Here is a 23,346-nt window from a genome sequence, read left to right as displayed (position 1 = left end):
TCTTCTGTCTTCCAGACGATCACTTTAACACAGTGTCACCTCAGCCTGTACAAAGGCATCAGGTTGATGGGTAGCTCCTAGATTTCAAAAAGAAGCGATGTTTTTGTAAAGTGGCATTTAGGCAACTTCCATGATTGCCCTCAGAAAAAATGAGCGTCAAACAAGAAACAGAAAATAGGTTCCTTTGACAACATAGCCACATGCCTTGTTATATTTGGAATCTACGTCCAACCAGTTGGTAAGATTTGTTAAAAAAAAAAAAGTCCTTACCCGAATTATTTCTTCAACACAGCTGTTTGTGTCTCCAGATCTACTCTCCTGAAAGCAAAGGAAAAAAAAAAAAATAAGCCTGATAGCATAGATTTATGGTTACAAAGAAAAGAGTACACGTAAGTGTCTAAACTTGAGTTTGTACTGGGAGTGGCTGACGTGGGACTTAGTGATGAGCTCCTTTCCTTAACAGGGTAGCCTGAGTCGTGGCTATGATTGCTGCCTTCCCTGCGGCCCAGCAAATATGCCAGCCAGGAGCACCGCCCACACCCGCAGGTCAGCTCTGGGCCCCCCAGTTGCATCTCTGCTAGGTGGGGCAGGCTCCTAGGAGGCCAGCAGCCAACTAACTGGCGGCAGGTGTGAGCGCTGTCCCATGCACCCCCAGGCTCCATCAACATGTGGAAATGCTGTCTCCACTGCAAAAGTGGGACCAGTTCACCCACCAAACACATGCAATGGCTTGGCCGAGTACAATGGCTGCTAAGGCTTAAGCAAAAGACTGTCCCCACTTTCTAAGTAGAAGTCTGGTAGTTTCACCATCCTCAAAGCCCAGATTTACTGGTTTGATGAGCCGAAAACTGAAAGACCAAAAGGAGAAATATCCTCTCAACAGTCGCACAGCATGCTGGGTGTCACACTCCAGAGCCACTTGTTCTGCGACCCACACTGCCCTGTGCTGTGGAGATGTTAAGGGCTCTGAGGAATGGTGGCTTCGGGTCGCAGTCGACACCAGGGAGCACTTTCAGTTCCAGAGATTCTGTGTGGTTACTGCTGGTTCCATAGCTCGGAGCACAGGAAGTGGTATGGTGGGGACATGAAAGCGGCAGCTGCTGGTAGAAGTGCCCATGGTGGTCTCAGGGAGATACTTCCCTCTGGCCTTTTAATTCAGTGATGTTGGCCACAACTCAGCATGGCATTCGAGAATGAGGCTGTATTCACCATCTTCTCCAAGCCCATTCTCCCATTGTCTTCACGGTGCTCTCCCCACCAGGGAAGCAAATCTGCCCCTTTCCATGTTTTCTTGTTAATTCTAAGTCATCCTGCAGATCACAGGTCACTCATGACTTCCTCAGAGCAGCTGTCCCTAACCCTCAGCATCATTTACTTCTTCAGAGTACTCACCTCATACAGTACTTAACTCTTTAATGATATCTCCTCCCTCTAGAACATACACTCCACAAATTAAGGGGCTCTGTGTCTTTCAGCTATACTTCACACGTCCTCGGCATGTGCTGTAAATGCCCAGTGCACACTATGTGAAGACATGAGCTTCTTCCTCTAGTCTCGGGAATGGGAGGACTACCGTAATCAGCTTCAGGACTTCACAATATTGCAAAGGCTTTACGGAAGAAGACCCCTTTGTACCCTCCCACCCCTCTGTGCACCATGCCACCCTGTTACCTGTTATCAGAGTATTCTGTCTGAAATATTCTACCCTTCACACTGGGGAGGGGGCCAGGGTGTATAAAGTTATGTGAAGTCTGAAAAGGTCCCACACATGACTGAGAAAATTTGTCCAAGTCCCCTGAGGACCTAAAAGTTTACATGACTCACCCTGTACCACATAACAGCAGTGCCTAGACCAGAACAAAGGGCTCCTGACCCTTAGTTATGCACATTTTCACTTCCAGAAGCTTTCCCCCAGTCCCAAAGCAGCGCTTGAAATATATCTAATCCCTTAGCAAACCTAAACTCATTCGTCAAATGTATTTCATTACCAGGGTTTCTACAAGGTTTATATGGTTTAGGAACTTCTCACGTGTGTGGTAAAATACATATAACAGGAAATTTGCCATTTTAACAGTTTTAAAGTGTATAATATACTGGTACTAAATATAGTCACAATGCCACCACTATCTAGTTCTAAAAGTTTTTCATCACCCTGAATGAAGTTTTCATGCCCTCTGAACAGGAACTTCCCATTCTTCTCTCTCCCAAGCTCCTAGTACCCCCGAATCTACTTTCTGTTTCTATGGATCTTTCTATTCTGGATGTTTTATGTAAATAGAATCATATAATATGTGGCCTTTTATGTCTGGCTGGCTGGTTTCACTTAGGATAATGGTTTCAAGTTCCTCCATATCATAGCATGTATCGTATTTCATTCCTTTTTATGAACAAATAATATTCCACTATGTGGATATACCACATTTTAAAAAATTACTCATTTGTTGATGGACATTTTGATATTTCCACTTTGGCTATTATGATAGTACTTTTACAAACATCCATATACAAATTTTTGTTTGAATGCCTGCTTTCATTTCTTCTGGGTATATAATTAGGAGTTGAAATAGTGGGTCATATGGCAATTCTATGCTTAGCTTTCTTGAGGAATTGCCAAACTGTTTTTGGCATACTATTTTACATTCCATACTATTTTACATTCTGTCCTGTCCATACTATTTTATATTCCCATCAGCAATGTATGAAGGTTATAATTTCTCTGTATCCTCACAAACACTTGTTATTTTTGGTTTTGCATTGTTTTATTTGTGATGGTAGCCATCCTACTGGTATAAAAATGGTTATCTCATTGTGGTTTTGATATGCTTGTGCCTAATTACTATTGATGTGCAGCATTTTTACAAGTGCGTGTTGCTCATTTGCATATCTTCTTTGAAAAAATGTCCTTTGCCTACTTTTTTATTGGGTTTTTTGTCTTCTTTATTGTTTGTTGTAAGAGTTCTTTATATATTCTGAGTCCTAGACCCTTATCAGATAAATGATTTGCACATATTTTATTGCATTTTGTGGGCTGTATGTTCACTTTCTTGGTAGTTCATGGATGTACAGAATTCTTAATTTTGATGAATTTTTCACTCTATTATTTTTCTTTGTTCCTTTGCTCTTGGTATCATATCTAAGAAGCCACTGCTAAATCCAAGGTTCTGAGAGATGTGCTCAAGTTCTCTTTTAAGAGTTTTACAGTTTTAGTTTTTATATTTAGGTCTTTAATCCATTTGTTTGAGAATTTTTAGGTGAATTATATTTCCTTATTATTTGGTATGTCTTAGTTAAAACAGGAAAATTATCTTTGTATAAATTACTCCACACTGGTCCCATCACTAAAGATTAATAACAAAATATTTAAGGCACAGACAGCCACTCTTGCTCATGGTGCCTCAGCACAACATACATGCCTATCCTTAAAATCAAGAAAAACAGTGTTAAATAGTATGACAGGATTAGGAGACCCAAATGCTTTTACTAATATTTCATTACATACATCCCTCCTGTTTCTCCAAAAGTTCCAGTTTGGTGACACAATGTCATAAGCCCCTCCTCCCAACTCCAATGCCACCCCCAACCCCAGGACTGCTCTAGAAACTTCACCATTCCCTATTTTTTTTTTTTTTAAAGAAAGCAAGAGGGGTGGGGAGTGGGGCAGAGGGAGAAGGAGAAAGAGAATCTTAAGCAGGCTCCGTGCCCAGCTTGGAGCCCGATAGAGGCTCGATCTCACAACCCTAAGATCATGACCTGAGCCAAAATTGAGAGTCAAATGCTTAAACAATTGAGCCACCTAGGCGTTTCTGGAAACTGTAGTATTCTAATACTCCAATCAAATTGGATCAGAGAGCTCTTTTTAGAACTTGCCCCAAACCTACTTCCTTTCCAGGGAAGCCTAAGGCAATCATCACAAAGGCTGTATGGTAAAGTCTCTGCCAGGGTCAGGCTAGGGCTTAAAAGTGTTTAGAATCATCTCTTTTGGAGTTCAGTGGTGGGGATGAGTGGTCTCATTTAAAAGTTTGTCTTCAAACTCACAACCACTTCGCTTACTCTACTTCCAAGTCCCAATTTTTCCTACCATATTACATACTGGCGGAGCAAATGCTAAGTTCTCATACACTTTCTATTTTCCACCTTAAAACTGTTGAGCAGGAAAAACTTCACTCCATGTTCACCTGGGAGACTCACTCAGGTACACAACATACTAAAAAGACTCTTCAAATTAAACTCTGGGTTTGATTCCTTAAAGCTTTATTTCCCTTGAATACTATACTTTGATTTCATTTGAAGGGATTTATATAAATGACAGGTTGCTCTGATAAATATCTCTTCCTATCATCCTTTAAATTTCCACTATCCTACTCTGAAAAAGGGAATCCACTGAGAGAGACATAGACTATAGTTGCTTATTTAAATACTTCTCTTTTCACTGTAGATGGAGTGTGTAAGATTACTACATTGGGTCATGTCAATGACTGCTCCAACCATGAGTTTTGATGGTCTGGACAGATATCAGGTCATTCCCTACTGGGAGAGACCCTTATAAAGCTGAGAAAGTGTCAGAAGTGGAGCTGGGACAAAGGACTTTTAGTAACAGTCTCCGGAAACCCTGGCATTACATCACAGTATGGTGAGTCCTTGGGCACTTTCTGGAAAGTTTCTTACTCCTGAGCACACCACCTATGGACCTAAGAAGGGTACCGTGTTGAATCTGAATCTTTAGGACCCCATTTGGATTGCAGTGGGTGTCTATGAGACACAGAATTACAGAAAGTTTGAATTGGAAGGGACCTTAGAGCTCATTTTAGGCCAACTCAGTGACTTTAACAGATGGAGAAACTGTGGCCCAAAGAAGTGAAAGACTTTTCCGAAAATCATTCTGGCAGCAAGAGGCAGTCAAGACAGAATTTATATTCATTTATTCAAGACCAGGTCAGTGAATCTTCTGCTATGTCATACTGTCTTTCTAAGGTCAACCCTTAGAACTGGCTCAACTTAAGGTCACTGTCATGCTTGACGTATAGAAATAAAAGAATTTGGAGAGTATCTGGGTAAATTTCCATGCTGCAAATCATCCAACACTTAGTCACCCATGTGTCTTACTAACCTCCAACATCACATGCATAGACAAAAGGGAGAAGAGATAGGAGAGGAAGTGGGAAGGGTTAAACCCACCATCCCTCCTGTGATATTAACAGATTAGAGACAAGCATTTGTGTCCCGTGAAATTGGAAGACAGAACCCCACATCTTCTTTTCCAAATACACAAAAGGGGATAAGATAGGCAGGTAGGATTGGTGTGGGCAGGGGGTAAGGGCTGGGGGAGACTGGAGGGCCTTTCACTTCTTGAGGTCTTTCTCAAATCTGCTATTAGCAGCAGTTGTGTGCTTTGATTATATTTACATTTTTAAAACTTTCAGTGTTTATGAACAAGATTAAAACATGCATGTAATTTACATCTCTAAATTTGTGTTTATATTTTCCACAATAAAGTTATTGCTTTCCAAGGAAAGGTACCCACTGAGAAGGAGGACTGCACAATGCAAATTTTAATTACTCTATATTTTTTTGAGGGCTTGTAGCTGTTGTTTCATGCTGAGTTGCTGAGCCGTTGCTCTGTATTTACTCCGACTTTGATGAACCCAGCCCATTTCCTATCATTACGTTTTGAAATCTGTCATAACAGTCTCACCTCATTGAACCTCCAACTAAACTTCAATTAAAAGCTAGCAACCCCAGCTGATTCTCCAGCTCTACATCCCCGTCTATCACGTTCCTTCTTCACAGAACTGCTTTCCCCAAATCCTACCACTTAAAAATACACACCACGCACCCTGCCAGGGAAATGTAAGGAGCTAAGCTGTGGGAAAGTCGAGCTGGAGAAATAGCCAGGAGCATCCTATCACTGAGAGCAGAAGTCCCTAATTACCATGCCAAGCACAGAGCACTGGAAGAAGCAAGCAAGGCTTAAGGAGAAAAGGCTCGATCAAATCAGTGGGAAATGGCATTTCACTGCATAGATGAAGCTGTACACGTCCTATTTTCAAAAATAGTTTAACTCTTCATCAGACACACTCAAGGCGGAACTTTCATTCTAAAATAGCGCTACTTCACAGTTACAATGCCTTTGTTTGTCTGCAAGCACTCAAAAGGCCCTCAAGCGTTTAAACATTGTTTATCACATGCATGCTCTTCAACTCTTCCACAGAAGTATTTTTAAATAAGTCTTACTAGTCTTGATTAAAAAAAAAAAAAAAACTGAGTTACAAAGAAATGAGATATGCCATCAGTGCCACCAAAGCAGTGGGTGAGGATCTAAGCTTGAATTCAGGGATGACCGTAATTCTACATGCAGCCCAGCCACTGGCTGTATTCCCAGCCTTACCTGAGGCCAGTGTCACCTACGGACAGGGAGGAACCCGGTCAGTTCTCTCTCTCAAATTCAGCCTATCTTACATCCAACCTAGTATCTCCCATTTTGAGGCTATACTCTGCTCCCAACCACCCAAGCTGAAAACCTGCTTTATCCCTCATCAGTCCCCTCTTATCCCCTGAATCTGCTCAGCAAAACAGGGCACCTTTTTCTCTGCCACTCACATCCATCCTTTCCTCTCTGACTCTACTGTTACGCTATCATCAAGGTATTTATACAATGAGAGAAAAAATAAGCAAAGAGTAATAAGAAAAGAAAAATGTACAAAGATAGTATCACAAATATGCAAACAAAATGATGACAGGTAGTGACAATATTAATATCAACTAAAGGACAGTTCATAGCAAAAAAAAAAAAGAGGAATTGGAGAGCAAAATACAGAATGAGGAAAAAATAGTCTAGGCATTAATAGAGCATCAAAATAAGGTATGCTAGGAGAAAGGCAGAGACATACAATTGTTGCATTTGGAAATGTTTAATCTACCTGTATTGTTCCTAATAGAAAAAGGATGTTGCACCCTCCTCCATATGAGGAGACAGAAAATTTGAAAAATTAAATAAAATGAAGAAGCCTAAATTGTTAGACATTATGAACGTAGGCAGGAACCCCAGCTTTTCAAGCATACGTGAGACAGTTACCATGGTGGCAGTCATTGCAGCAGTCATATAATGAGCTACAAGAGGGCTCAAAAAAATTCCAAAAAAGTAGTTGTTTTATAGCCCAGACTCTTTAACCATAAGTTATCAAAACGATGGAGCTATAAATTAAACACTGTACAGGCATAAAAATCTCCTAGAATTCTTGGAATAAAACAAATATCACACACTTATAAATAACTCTTTATAGCCCCAGAAAAGTAAAATTAAAATACCACAAAAGAAACTTATGGGATAACCCAAAATATTCTTATAGAAAAATTCACACACACACAAATTTCATTATGGTTTAAAAGAAAGTTTAGGTGCTAGGCACTCAATTAAAAATTTAAAATCAAAACAGATACAAAAAGGAGGAAACAACACAAAGAGAAAACCAACAAAATATTTGCAACATGAAAAATCAGTAGAGTTTACAAAGCTAAAATGTAATTTCTTAAAAACAAAACACACCACCTAAAACAACAGTCACTTAAAAATCTGTTCAGTAAAAAGAAAGCCCAAATAAACATAAAGTATATGGAAGGAAAAATTATATGAAAGAAATTATAAGAGGATACTAATATTAATATTAAAAAGAACACAATACTAAGAAATGAAAAATTTTGATGAAATTAGGAACTTTCTAAAAAACAAAACAATGCACTTAAGAAATAAAGAAGAGAGCGTAACCATAACCGTGAGAGTACAGATTATATTAAATTCAAAATTATCTTCAAATATGGCTTCAAGTCAGATAGTTTTAGAGTGAAGCATTTCAAACTTTCAAGGGAACCTAATTCTATATATTTTGTCTTCCAGAGTAGTCAGTAATGGAAAACTATGAGTGATTTTATTAAATTAGTATAAAAACCTAACCTAAGAGAATAATCAATACCCCCTTATGAAGATAAATGTAAAATCCTCAACAGATTATTAAATATAATTCAATAAAATATCATAATAATTAGTGGGATTCATTTTAGGGAATGCAAAATGGTTTAATATTCAATATTAGGGAACTTTTAGAGTACGGCATCACTAAGGAAAATATGTAAAACTGGGATCATCTCAGCTTAAAGATGTTTGGTCAGATACCTAGAAAAATCCAAGATTCTACTGAGTCTTATTAAAAAGGGAGATTAAAACATGCTGGATGTAAACTAAAACGTCAAAGCTCCAGAGCTCTCCTGTGTAGCAGCAATAAAGAATTTAAAAATATAAAAAAAATCCCACTCACAATATCCAGAAAAATAAATAAGAGCCTTCACTAGAAATGTTCAAGACTTGTAAGAAAAATATTCAGAATTCTTTTGAAAACTACAACAACAAAATACCTGAAAGGGGCTAAGCTAGATTTCTCCACTCCAATATATATATTACAAAGCCAAATAAATAATATCAAGAGAAATAAACCACAAACTGCATTAACTTAAAAAAAAATCCTGAGATGGCAGTCACATAACAGAAAATCAGTCACATTAAATAAGTGTATAATTCAGGGGCATTTAGTACAAACGTTTAGGGCACAATGTTACAGATGACAATCACCTCTGCCTAATTCCGAAACATCTCTATCAATTCAAAGTAAAATTCCGTACCTACTAAGCAGTTTCTCTCCATTCCCTTTCACATTAGCTTTTTAAATATGATTTTATTGTATTAACAAATATTTTACTGAACTGAAAAGAACAGAATGAGAAAACCATTGATAAGTATCATTTACTTATATGAGTAGATTTTACAGTGGAAATAGTATCTCTCATTTATATGTTTCTGACCAGTTCCTAGCAGAGTGCCTGGTACAGTGTCATAGGCGCCTGTTGATGTTTGTTGAATGAATAAATAAATAAGAAGCCAATATATTTTTAAAAAGAGACTTTTTTAAAAAAATTACAGTCTCATGAGGTGCCTGGGTGGCTCAGTGGGTCAAAGCCTCTGCCTTCGGCTCAGGTCATGATCTCAGGGTCCTGGGATCGAGCCCCACATCAGGCTCTCTGCTCAGCAGGGAGCCTGCTTCCCCCACTCTCACTGCCTGTCTCTCTGCCTACTTGTGATCTCTGTCTGTCAAATAAATAAATAAAATCTTTTAAAAAAAAATACATTCTTGCACTTTATATGTAATATGGCCGGTCATCTACATTACAAAGGGATGCCTTGCTTTACCTTTCCCATCCCTCCCAAATAAATCACCAGAGTTAACTTAAAAACAAATTCTTAGAACAACAACATACATTTGCTTCATCAAAATTAAGCTTATATACATTACTGCAAAAGCCCTTAGCAAGTTATGTGACTTCCCTAATTTTCATACTGTTATCTGTAAATTAGAGAACAAGTATTAGCTTGCTATCAACAGACAATATTATTAAAGAGTTAATAATTGATTTTCTATCAGATTCTTAGAGGACAAGGTCTTTCAATTATGTTATCATTTATATAATGAAAATTAGTGACCTCAATCAGAGCTTGTTGTTAACAGTGCATTTGGTTGTCAGAAAGGTAAGTGGTCTGCCAGTGCACTGACCTTGTCAAAAATCTACTGATGGCATAAAGCCATTAGAACCAGAGACAGTGGTTCCACATCCTGATTACTGATTGATATTGAGTGCTTTCCACGGGGTCATGTCTCAATAAAGTGCCTGAGTCATGTATATCAGAGCCATCTTCCACTGTCCTGTCAAAGCTGGGCAAAGAAACCACATAACAGTAATAGCAAACACGTGCCTTCTACCTGTAATCTGACATTGACAAGAACACTTCAAGACCTCTGTGTTCTTTCATCTACAACTGTGCAGTCATTACTCTGAGCAAGAAGAAGACCACATGGGCTCAGGCGAGTGACAATGCTGATGCTATTAAACCCTCACATGATAGGCAGACTTCAGTGAGGCTTCGGAAACATACCACTTCCTTTTTAACATCTTCCTGAATTTCATCCTGTGCCCCATCTATGTAATCTAACAACAAATCATGTGTTTTTTTGTAGGTAGCAGAAGGCTTGCTGTTAAGTGCCTCCCTTTAACATCTCCTCCTTTTCCCCCCTTAATTGATGGAGGGAAATGTAGAGGAAAAAACACATTTGAGTATCATTTATAGTTGGGAGCATGGCTTTCTTTTCCAGTCAAGAAATTCTGAACACAAAAGCTCACAAGACGGAGAGAGTAATCTGATGTGGCTGAAGAAATTAGCCACTTAAAGATACTTAGGGCTTCTCTACCCGGTATCCTACAGTAAGAGAGATGATCAACACTCTTTCAGCCATGAATTGAAATGACTGTTGTAAATGGCAGAAGTGGCACGATGTATTTAACTATGTTCTGTTTGCACTTTCTATTAATTTTACTTATGTACTTGGATAAAAGAAATAAAGGACAGATTCACAAGTAACTCTCAGTATGTCATGTTTCTCCATAAATCTTTCTTCATTATTGTCTCACCTTTTCACAAAGGTCTCAGGTCTGGCTGACCCTCAGAACAGAGTTCATCCCGTTTGCGTCTGACATCAACTGTTTCTATGCATGCTCAGTGAGGAGATAGGCTATAAATAAAAGCTAAATGAAGAAATCCAGCTGAAAATGAGGCTGACCTGAGAGGTGGGAGCAGGCAGCCCTGAAAAGCCTGAATGAGAAACTGGTATGTATTTCTATTAGCTGGTGAGGATTTTTTAACACTCGAAGTTTTATATTTTTTAGAAAAAATCCACCTACAATGCCATTCTCAAAGATTTTCTTCTTTTTTTTACTTGTGCACATTTACAACATTTTTATTCTGAACTCTTCTGACGTAGCTTTAACTGTTAGTCTTCGAAAATATTTACAGGCTATTGAAAGAGGCATGTCATAATGGCAATGGATTTTATCTTTCCCCTTCCACTCCTAGAAAATACTCAGTTCCTTCAAAACCTGTATGTATGCCCTAGTGTAAGACAGAGTGAGTTTGTTCACCTGTGGAACCTGGTGTCCCTGAGGCTGAACCTAGAACATTAATCCATACATCTGCCCTTTCTGCTATCAAGGCAGAACTCATAAGGTCCCTGAAGTGTCTACTGACACCTGAATTTCTGTGTAAAAGTCACCCGATAAAGCAAACTCTGGTGGTCCTTGCTGGACCACCATTCAGGAAGAGAAGAGACACATCAGCTCCTATGACCCTACCGTAAAGATGGCAGAGATGTTTTCTATCCCAATTCCAAAGCTTCTGTGCAAAGCCCAGTGAGAAGACAATCTCTCTGTATCTTCACACCCTCACTGGTATCACAAAATCCCTTGGAGTTGTTATTCAGAGGGGGAAAAACAAAAGTTTAAACAAAAATTCAATAAGAAATAAATACCACATTCTAAATGTGCTGTGATCATTATGGCAAGATTCTGTTTGGACAGAATGCAGACATTCCCTCTTTGATGTTAGCTAACACCGTGTGTGAGATCTTCAGAAACTGGGAAACATTGGGAACAAGACTCTGTGCCTAGGTCACTTTTCATTTCACAACCTTTCGCTTCTTGGACTTTTCTTAGTAGACTGTTAAGAGTATTAAATTGATACATAAGGCAAATTTCTGCATCAACAATGTCTCTCTATTCAATAGAGAAAATTTTTCACTGTGTGTATATGTGTGTGTATAAAATAAAAGGCTCGAAATCTAATTAAAATATATCCAAGATTATGTTGGAACAACTTAACCAAAAATGATCATTTTGTCATATATACCAACAAGAGCAGTCAAATTAAGTCAAAGTATGAATGAAAATTAGTCACAGTTACTTTCTATTTAAAACTGTGGCTTAAAGGCCTACAGAAAAAACAAAAAGAAAAAAATCATTCAGTTAAACCCTCATTTCTAATATAATACCAACAAAAAATGTGCCATGTTTGATTATGGACTTGATCTCTAGCACTAGGAAAGTAGATGATATTTAGAAACCACTTTCTTTAGGCAATAGGAAAGAGACACCTAGAAACTTAACAGTTGTAAAGGACTAAAAGATACAGACTGTTTAATGTAACATGCAACCAGAGAGGGCCTTGAAAAACCTGTAAGGTAGTGTAAAGAGTAAGAACAGGTGGTGACAGATGGTGACTACAGCTTACTGCGGTGAGCACTCAGTAATGTATAGAACTGTTGAATCAATATGTCACACACCTGAAACTAATATAACTGTCAATTATACTTCAATTATTAAAAAAAAAATAAAGGATGGTCACTGCTTAGGGAGATGGTGGTGTGTGAAACATCACAACATCAACAGATGACAGAAAAAAAAATAATTCAACTTCTATCTTCTGCTTTCACATCAAGAATGATCTTCAAAGTGAAAAGGCAAAGAACCAACTAGGAGGGAATTTAAGTGTGGGTTAGGAGGCAAGACTAAGAGAATGCTTTTAGCCACTTTACCTTTGCCCCGCCCTAAAGTTACCTAACTTCTCTAGACCACACTAATCTCACTGGTAAACAGGGATGATACTAGTACCTTCTAAATATAAGGACTATATGAGGTAAAGACTAAATGAGCCAATACCATTATAAAGGTCACTGAACAGGTTTCCTTCAACATTAGAGCTGAACAGTACATCTGAATAATTATTTTATAAGAATTACAAAAAGAGTACTTCCATACTTAGAAAAGAAAGCAATGATTACCAGGAGCCAACATGAGTGGGCAAAGACCAGATGATGCTATCTCTACAATTTCCTCCCATCTTAAATATATCAGGATTTCTGCATGGCATCTGTCAAGGTCTTACTAAAGCTCCCAGAGGGCAAGACAGAAACATATGAATTGGTTGTTAGTTTAGTTAGATGGACCAGTAGCTAACTGAACAGCCATACCTAAGCAATAAATACTGTTCAATAAATATTTGTTGAGTGCTTGCTATGTGTCTAGCATGATCTAGATGCTAGGGATTCATAACTTAATGTAGCAGAAAACATTCCTGCCCTCATGGAGTTTAGATTCTAATGAAAGGAGACAATAAAATAATAAACAAATAAATCATATAGTATACTAGAAGATGTAATGTTATACAGGAAAATAAGAACAGGGTAAAAGGACTGGGAATGTGGGATGGGGCATTATGTTTATATATAATCTGTTCATCGGGTGTGTATGTTATCTATGCTGATCTAGAGAGGTTTTAAGACTGGGCCAGGTTTGCTCCTTCCCTCATCTCCTTTCCTACCTATAAATCTGTAGTATTTTTTCCTTCCATTATGAGAATCTCATTATTCTTAGCATTGTGTGTTTTTTTCCTTTCATTGCTGAGTGAAAGTTCCATGAGTCTAGAAAAGGACAGGACTATTGAAGGGTCTCAACATTTGAGGACTAGCTGAAGAAAATAGAAATAATCTGTCGTGGAGAGAAGAATTAAATGGGTCACACCAGACATCTTACACATCTAAAGGGCACTGTTATGGAAAAGAGGTTAAGCTTATTCTGGGTCATTCCAGACATGACAGTATGGGCCAAAGAGGGTAAGGTACAGGGGTCATTTTAGCTTCTTGAAAGTTTTTTTTCACAAGCAGGACCATCTAAAGAGAATGGTTATGATTCCTCAATTGATTACATGTTCAACCAGAAGTTAAATGACTCTGAATGGAAGTTAGCTGTTACCTCACACCTCTCAGTGTGAAATTCTTTCCAACTGTAATTTCTAACCAATTATTGGTTAATAAAATGTTGAATGGTGAATTTCTATACGTTCTGGTTTAGCATAGTACTTTAAGTCTGTATGAGTTATTTATGAAGAAATCCTCTTAAGAGAATAAAAAGAATATTCCATAAGTACAATCCACAAATACAGAATCAGGGTTATTACAGTATTTAATAAATTAAATGGATTAACTGGGTAGAGATTGGAGAAATTTTAATTAACAATTAATCAATAAAAGAATTCAGCATGAAAATCTACTACAGCTCTGTTTACATTCTTTAACTTCAAGCACTTTAGTTCTGTGTGCTTATAATTAGCAAGCTATAAAAGATGCCATCCATTGGAACATAATGAGAAGAATGGCTTTTAATGATAATTAGTATTAATTTACACAGACGGTAAGGTTACGCGGCCACAGGGTGCAGCAAACGAAGGGTTAAGCTCATTGAGGAAACTACAACACTTAAAGCAGTACTTATTATACACTTAACCCTGTAAGGCAGAGCCCTGCCTGAGGGCTCATCATAAGTAAAGCTTCATGTTAAGACAGGTGAGACTGTCCAAGGTGAGGTAGTGAGTAACAGGGAGCCCACGAAACACCACACTTCCGCAGGACTTAACTAATCCTACCGTACTGCTAAGGGCTGAGCTGCAGCTGCTGACTTTCATGTTCTCTCCCTGTTTCCTCAAATCTTACCTGCATAAATGTTTTATGAAAACCATTTGGTGTATTGTGAAGGTCAGAAAAGAAGTATTAAAAAAATTTTTTTTTCATTCCTGCATTTGGGCTGGAGTTTATTCTCCACGCCACTTTATCTCCTACTCCGAGCTCTGTTGGAGGTTTCTCATGGGCTTGCCTGTGGCAAAATCTAGGCTCAGAAGTGGGAAATATAAACCACAGTACAAAGACTCTCACTTTTAAAATCCTTTTGTAATTCTGGCTTTAGAAAAATCAAAGTTTTCATTCGGCGGAGATGAAGCTCCTGTCCCTTTTCACAGAAACTCTAATATCTAAAAAGACCTACTTGATGAAGCCTAAAATGCTTTCTAGACACATGGTTGTACCAATGAAAGTGGTTCTTCACCTCCCACTGTACCTCTGAGCTGACAGAATTTGTTACTCGACTGACAAATAACCTGTCAACACTTTGCAATAATTAGAGCAAATGATCCTCTTCTCAATATAGTATCGCGTGACCTTCCATATTAAAATGTTCTCTATTTGTTCTACATGCAAAGCTAAGACTGAACACATCTCAGACTACTTCCTAGCCTGAAGTCACAGAGATATTTAAGGCAGGTCATGGGCTGGGAACAGCAACAATCAAGGGTAAACCCCGATGAATGTGAACCAGGAAGCCAGCAGTCAGACATAGCATGGCCTGCTGCATTAACCACCCTCTGAGCCAAAGAAGCACCCCAGCAGTCCTCACTGAAGAGAAAAAAATCAAAGAATCTTAATAGAGATATTGGTGGGTTTATTTTTCATCATCACATGCATTGAAAAGGAAAGGTCTACGGTCCGCTCTGATCAATACAGCTCCTCCTGCTTCCCATGTCTTTTCAATCTGTTAAGCAAGAAAATGCCTTTATGTTGGCACTAATCCCACTGTGCCCCCAAAGTGAAAAATAAAAATAAAAACCCTCACAAACCTCCTACAGGACTACCTGTTTTTATGCACGTAGTCATTTTTTATTTAAAAAGAAAAAAAAAGCAACCATAAAAAACAAGGAAGTAAAGACTATCAAGAGACCACTCCTGGAAAAGCCTTCTTAAAACTATAACTAGGTAAAATAAAAGTAAAAAGATTAGGGAAAGCTATTATGTTCACAGAATTCATATTCTGCATGTGAAAGAATTTCAGCATCTAGAGAATTACTTATTAATGGGCACCAACGCTGAGCCAGCACTGGGAAACAATGCTGGGTGCCCACTAGGGACGAGGTGGTAGGTGATAAACAAATCAGACAGAGATCTAGCTCTCGTGGAGCTTACATTCTATGGAAGAGGTGGACAACAAATAAAGGAAATAAACAGGACAGCTTCAGACAGTGACGAGCAATTGCTGGAACAGTAAACAGGTGGCATGAAAGGGCTGGCTGGTATAATCTTCAAGATTCCTTTCAGCGCTAACATCACCTCATTTCTACTTGTATCACAATGGTATGATGAGGACTTGTAGTCATTTGGAAAAAAGGGGCGGTTTAAGATGAGAGAGTATACTAATAATGGTAGGTATAAAACCCCAAAATACAACAACATAAAATTGCAAAGAAGAAGCAATATGTGATCTCCCTTTCTACTACATCCCCAAGACTCTGGGAAGAACCTATTTACAGTTTCATCGCAGCCATTCTGAAAAGGTAGAGAAAGAATCACAGGTTTTTGATAAGAAATTTTGCAAATAACATGGCAGTATAGCAAAATGCAAATGTAGATGCTGCTGAGCCATCTGTTCAGTATTACGGCAACGTTGGGAAAAGGCTCTGAAAGAAATGATGTTTGAAATCATTAAAAAAATAACATGTCAAGTTTAAAATACTCAAGAATCTTAAAACCAGCATCAACACATTCAGCAACCATATGGCCCTACAGCAGGTTAAAAAAAAAAAAAAAAATTACCCTGCTTGCATTTTCTACTTCAACCCAATGGTTTCCAAAACATGTTTCTTTTTCCTATTTGAGTACTTTTTTTTTTCTGTTAAATTCCTTGGTGTTTACAGCTTCTTGAATTATACCTAAAACTGTATTATTCATTTCACCCTTTCTGACGCAGAAGATAATGTAGTGAGGAAGACTGAGTCAACTCTTCCAGGAAAAGGGACATGTAGGTGACTATATATAACTTGTGGAACACATCTTGTTTTAGGTTTATTGATTTATCCCTACTGATCTCACAACCTCAGTACTGATAAGCTAACTTCATTGAGTACCGCAGTTTTCTGAGCACAGTTCTAAGTGCTTTACATTCATCATATCATTCAATTAGTGCAATTTTACAAAGTGGATACTGTTATTATCCACATTTTGTAGAAGAGGAACTTCTTGCAGGTCATACAACCAGGATGTGGAAGGGCCACAGTCCAAATCCAACTTTGCAGGCCAAGTTTGAGCTCTCAAATGCTATTATGTGCAATACTTTATTGTTCAGATGGGAACAAATGAGTTGACTTTTCAAGGTTAAGAAATGAACAATATATGTTTGGGGTAGAAAGAGCTCTCTTGCCTCATCAAGAAGAGATTCTTGGAGAAGTGCCTGAAACTCTAAAGAACAGAGGTAGTAGTCTAAAGGCAAACTCTTCCAGAAGCACACAACAAAATGACAGCCAGAGCTGGGAAAACTGTGAACAAATGGAGGACACTGAGTGGGTCTGAGTGGTTAACACTGCAAGCGTGGTTTTTGAGAATGCAGTTTTTGAGAAAGAGAGGGTTTCCTACAAATACTGGGCTAGTACTTCTCAGATCTCAGTACCTCTCAGATTAAGATCAACAAAACCTAACCTGCCCCACAATACGTCAGAGATCTAAAGTTTCAGGTTAATTTTTAAAATGACATTTATAAAGCTACTGTTTACATTGTCAGCAACAGAGAATATGCCTTACTGCTTAACCGAAAGCACCCACCACCAGAGAAATGAGTTAATTCAGTCACAGAAGCAGAGTTTATGCTAGAGTACACTTCCGAGCATTTGTCCAAGGACAGGCCAATTGCACCTGATACAGTGGCTGACTAACATTGAGGATCTGCGTCCGGCAAGTCAAGTAAAGAGCTGGTGATAAATATTTTAATCTGTAAGATAGAAAAGCAACCTGAAGCCCATTAGTTATATTATAGTTCATTAACTCATCTCATAAACCCATTCTTTGGGTGTTTGGTCAAATTACCAAATGTACAAAGACTTAAAGAATTACAAATTTATAATGGAAATCCCTGGGGTTTCAAATGAATTAGAGACTAACTCCATTCAACTCAGCACCTTCATACAGTGTCTTATGGATACAGCAGGACCTTGATACATGATTATTGGATTACCAGATTAACTCATATGTAAAAATCAGTGTTACCTCAAATGGTCAGGGTCTGGTGGATACATTTTAAATGCTAAAGTTGCTTTTGTATCTGAAACATAGAAGACTTTTTAAAGTAATGAAGCATATTTAAACAACTTAATGAATAGTTTAGGAAGAATCCGAAGAAGTCAAGCAATAGGAATATTTGCCAAACACTTAAGTTCTCTAAATTTAATGATATAAATGATAAATATCACCCTAACAAATGCAAAAACTGCAGTAGGAATAGATTTGCCTGTATTCAGTGATTTCCAATAATCTGCAAATCTACTGCTCTTTAGTTGTGTCTACCAATCAGCCATCAAAGGGGTTCCTGATGCACATGGCCATGGGCATTACTACCAGTGGAGAAAGTTCTGTGGTCTTCTAAAACTTTTTCATATTCATTTGTCTATTTCTTTTGATGAATGATTTTTATGTCTTGACTGATTAGCAATCTTCATTGTCTTTAGCAACCCTTTAAGTCCCATGCAGCCAGAGTAATAAACAGAATAAAAAGAATAAATATAAAAACAAGTTAGGCAAGACAAATCAGCATGTTATATAGCTGTGGAATTATAAACTTATTGCAGAAAAATCCACACAACCAAATCTACATAAACACATAAACTGGTTATAGCTCGCAACCTTCAATCACGTTTGCCTTTGTCCCCTATATTCAGGACACCTAGTAAATCTTTGGCCTAGAGAGGCATTTTATTTTTGCAGAAGTGGAAGTATATAACCAGAATATAGTTGCCTGTTGATAGAGCTTGGCCCCTTTCTTCTCTACTAACCAGAGAGTCCCTACAATAAGAATGATAAGGTTTGGGACGCCAGAATTGGAAATATACTTCTTTTTCTTGTTTAATTGCTCTGGCTAGCATTTTTAGTACGATACTGAATAGCATGGCAAGGGTAGATATCCTTTTCCTATTCTTAATCTTAGAAAAACTTTTAGCTTTTGAGTATAGTGTCAGCTGTGGGGCTGTCATATATGGCCTGCATAATGTTGAGATACATTTCTTCTATACCTAACCTGTTTAGAGTCTTTATCATGACAGAATGTTGAATTTTGTCAAATGCTTTTTCTGCATCTCCTGGGCTTATTTTAAGATCTTTACCCTTTATTGTGTTAATGTGGCATATCACATTTATTGATGTGTATATGTTGAACTATCCTTGTATCCCACGGATAAAATCCCATTTGATCATGGTTGTAGGATCCTCTTAATGTTCTGTTGATTTTCTTTCCTTGTAGTGTCCTTGTAATCTGGCTTTGGTATCAGGGCAACAATGGTTTTGTAAAATGAATTTGGAACTCTACCCTCCTCTTCATTTTTTTCAGAAGAGTTTGAGAAGGGTTGGTATTAATTCTTATTTAAATATTATAAAATTTACCATTGATGCCATCTTTGTTTATTGGATCTCCTTACTTGTTATTAGTCTGTTTAGACTTTCTATTTCCTCATGATCCAGTCTTGGTAGGCTGTACATTTTTAGACATTTTAAAATATTAACAAAAATTTTTAAATGATACTTAAGACTGGCATATAAATGGTCAATTTACATATTAAGAAGGTAATTTGTTAAAAGGTAATTTAGTGAGGCAAAGAGTCTATGCAAAAATGGTGCTAGAATAACTGCACATCCATATATAAACAGATAAACCTTGAGTCTTGCCACATACCTCGTAAATTATCTCAAAATGGTTCTTAGGCCTAAATATAAGTACTAAGATACAAAATGTCTAGAACATAAGTGAAAATCTAAATGACCTTGGATGGAGCAAATGTTTCTTAACTAAGACACAAAAATCAAAAACTTCAAGAGAAAAAAATAATTTCATTTTGTTAAAACTAAAAGATTTCTTTCTTCAAAAGATGTTGTGAAAAATGAAGAGATAAAGGGTACTCTTTATAAAGGGTTCCTTTCGGGGGTGATGAAAATGTTCAAAAATTGACTGTGATGATAGTGCATAATTCTGAATATACTAAAAAGTATACACATTTAATGAGTGAATTGTATGGTATATAAGTTATATCTCAACAAAGCTATAAAGAAAGAAAAAAGAAAGGAAGGAAGGGAGGGAAGGAGGGAGGGAGGGAGAGAGAGGGAAAAAAGGAAAAAAACAGAATCCATAGTCTGGGAGAAAATATTTGTAAAACATTTACCAGATAGAAAACTTATAGCCAAAATAAAGAACTCTTACAATTTGATAATGAGAAGACAACTCAATAAAACATGGGCAAAAACATAATGATGTAGCTATATACAAGGGACACAGGAGCCAACTGGAAAAGCTCCTAATGGCCAGAGCTGGAATAACGAAATAAAGTAGTGTTGGACTGTAACTCAAAGTATGAGATAAATATCCATGATTCCATACTGATTATAAAAAACATGACTGAAGGGGCATCTGGGTGGCTCAGTCGCTAAGTGTCTGCCTTCGGCTCAGGTCATGATCCCAGGGTCCTGGGATCGAGCCCTGCATTGGGCTCCCAGCTCCAGCAGGGAGTCTGTTTCTCCCTTTCTGACTCCCCCTGTTTGTGTTCCCTATCTCACTATGTCTTTCTCTTTCTCTATCGAATAAATAAATAAGATCTTCAAAAAAAATTTAAAAATGACTGAAAAAAAAAAAACAACCTCTTCATGGGGAAGAACAGATAAATCTTCGGTGTATAAGAATTAAAATAAGTTATGTAGCTAATATGCCCTCCAGGATGTGGAGCATAACCTCGCACTTCTTAAGTGTGGGCTCTACATAGGGACTCCTCTCCCAAAAGTATAGCATGGACCCAAAAGTATAGCATGGACAAGGGCGAGGAAAGGTAACTTTACAGGAGGGAAATCTGGCAAACACCACTAATCGGTGAAATGATCAAGGTTAATGTCAACACTGGTAAGTCATGATGACAGTCTGTACCCTATATATCATGTGATGAAACTGGCACTTTACTTCTGGGGTCTTGTTCCCCTAAACCCCTAACCTCAATTTAACCGTGAGAAAAAGATCAGACAAACCTAAATTGAAGGTTTCCTACAACTACTGGGCTAGTACTTCTCAGAACTGTCAAGGTTATCAAAAATAAGGCAAGTCTGAGAAACTCACAGTTTAGAGAAGACTAAGAAAACATGACAACTTAATGTGCGACATCCTGTATGAGATCTTCAAATAGAAAAGAGATATTAGGTAAAAACAAAGTAAAACTAAGTAAGTAACTCTAAACAGCATACCACAGACTTTGAGGTCGAACTCTTGGATTGGTAGACACTGGATGGCACATGCACAGGAATGGTCTGAATAGCACACTAATGATTTGAAAACAGAACTGGCATTGAAACTAAAACTCACAGAAGGGGTTACTACCTACATTTTCCTCTAGGATTTTGATGGATTCCTGTATCACATTGAGGTCTTTCATCCATTTTGAGTTTATCTTTGTGTGTGGTGTAAGAGAATGGTCGAGTTTCATTCTTCTGTACATAGCTGTCCAATTTTCCCAGCACCACTCATTGAAGAGACTGTCTTTTTTCCATTGGACATTTTTTTCCTGTTTTGTCAAAGATTAGTTGACCATAGAGTTAAGGGTCTATATCTGGGCTCTCTATTCTGTTTCATTGGCCTATGTGTCCGTTTTTGTGCCAGTACCACACTGTCTTGGTGATCATATAGCTTGAAATCAGATAATGTTTTGCCCCTAGCTTTTTCTTTTTCGACATTTCCTTGGCAGTCTGGGGTTAGACCAGTGATGGGTATTAAGGAGGGAACATATTGCATGGAGTACTGGGTATTACATGTAAACATTGAATCATGGAATACTACATCAAAAACTAATGATGTACTGCATGGTGACTAACATAACATAATAAAATAAAAATAAAAATAAAATTCAGAAGGTATATCAGAACCTAAAGCCTCAATCCAACCAGGCTGACTGACTGCCTGCTAAAACAAAAATATCAACCTTCTCCATATGGTTTAAACAAGAACCAGTCATAACTGTATAATATTCAAAATGTCCAAAATATAATCCAAAGTTACTAAGCATATGAAGAACCAAGAAAATCTCAATTCACGTAAGAAAAGGCCAATGGTGAGGTGATACAGATGTTGAAATTATCAAAATTCATTGAGTTGTTCATCATTTATAATTGGTAGGTTTTATTACATAAAAATTAGACCTTGAAAAATGAACAAAGCCAGAGTAAGTTCTAAAAGGAGTGCTGATACAGCTGAAATCTTATGCTAGTATTATTTTAGTTACAGTGTGAGATGTATTGATTCCTATAGACTATTCTGGAACTAAACCATTATTCATAACATTATTTCTTTGAGAAACTATGTTCTAAGTTTCAAATAATCCAAAGGCAAAAAATCTTTCGGCACCTGGTCCTTTCTCAGACTGGTGACCAAACATTTTAGAAAATGTAGTACAGATCCCATCTTCAATCCAGGAATGTGAGACTTTTGATTACTTGGGTATCAAATAATACCTAAGCATATCTTAATGCTATTAACATCTCTCAAAGGATTTTGAAGATAACACATCTGGAGCAAGGTTACTCTTTCAATAAATTCCCAAATGATGACTCAGCTGTTGTCTTGAGATGGGACATGCAGGAAGGAACTATTACACTCTCTCCCCTCTTCTGGCATTGAAATTCTGTTAGAAATTAGTGAGTTCTACTTTTATAGAGTACCTCTCATTAAATCCTTCAGTCTCTCCTAGAAAGAACCATGGAGACAAAGAGTGCTCTAGTTTTTATCTTTCCTGATCACTAAGCTATTAGCAAGGGGCATGCGTACATAGGTTTCAAGAAGATTGTCCTAAAAAATATTTATTTTCTCAAAAGGAAGATCTGTAAAACTGACCTTCTTTCATTCTAAATGAATGAACAATCATAATTGGTATCTATGTTTGGGAGCTCATTTACAAACCATTCCTATAATTGTGCCACTCATTTAGAGGCACAATTGAGTGAACCAGAACATAATACTGCAACCTTCTTATTAGCATTAATTGTGATCGACTGTCACAGTTTGTTTACAAGATTGAATAATTTTTAATCCTAAAATAATTATGCTGATTATCAAATGATTTTGTATATTTAGTTGTTTTTTTTTTAAGATTTAGAAAATGTTTAATAAAATCATTGCATTTTTGGATGTTGAAATACAGGGCTTTTTATTTCATTATATTTGCTTTATTTCCAAGAATTTAGAGGTTTTTCCAAGTCATTCTGTCAATAGCTCATTAGAAAAATAAGCTGCAGTGAATATATGTTGTGATTTTTAGATGCAAGGAACAGTAAGGATAGAGAAATGTAACATCTGAATGCATAGACACTCAAATTCCAGCTTAGATCAGATCAGCTTTCAGTTTCTGATGGTCAAAGATTCTATCCATCCTACAAACCCCAGTCAATTCAACCTTCCTGGATGATCCTAAATATAGTTGATAATTCTCTTTTTACATTCTCCCCCAAGTACTCTGCCTGGGCCTCCATGGTCATATTTCCCCTAAGCCTACCTTTAACTTCATTAAGTCTTCCTCCACACCTTGACCTTGAA

General features: G+C 37.4%; 1 protein-coding gene across 8 annotated transcripts in view; it reads right to left on the bottom strand.

Moving 5' to 3' along the window:
- AFF3 (AF4/FMR2 family member 3) overlaps nt 1–23,346 on the bottom strand; it is a 516,827-nt gene that overhangs the window by 292,537 nt on the left and 200,944 nt on the right. For all 8 annotated transcript variants that reach the window (XM_032351829.1, XM_032351821.1, XM_032351823.1 and 5 more), the window contains one exon: nt 271–318. In XM_032351829.1, the coding sequence (XP_032207720.1) occupies nt 271–318 (48 nt within the window). The remainder of the gene's footprint in view (nt 1–270; nt 319–23,346) is intronic.

This window comes from Mustela erminea, chromosome 7, assembly GCF_009829155.1.
Source record: "Mustela erminea isolate mMusErm1 chromosome 7, mMusErm1.Pri, whole genome shotgun sequence".
In the NCBI taxonomy this organism is placed as follows: Eukaryota; Metazoa; Chordata; class Mammalia; order Carnivora; family Mustelidae; genus Mustela; species Mustela erminea.
The sequence above is the reverse complement of the archived record's forward strand: the minus strand, read 5'-3'. Positions and strand labels throughout refer to the sequence as shown.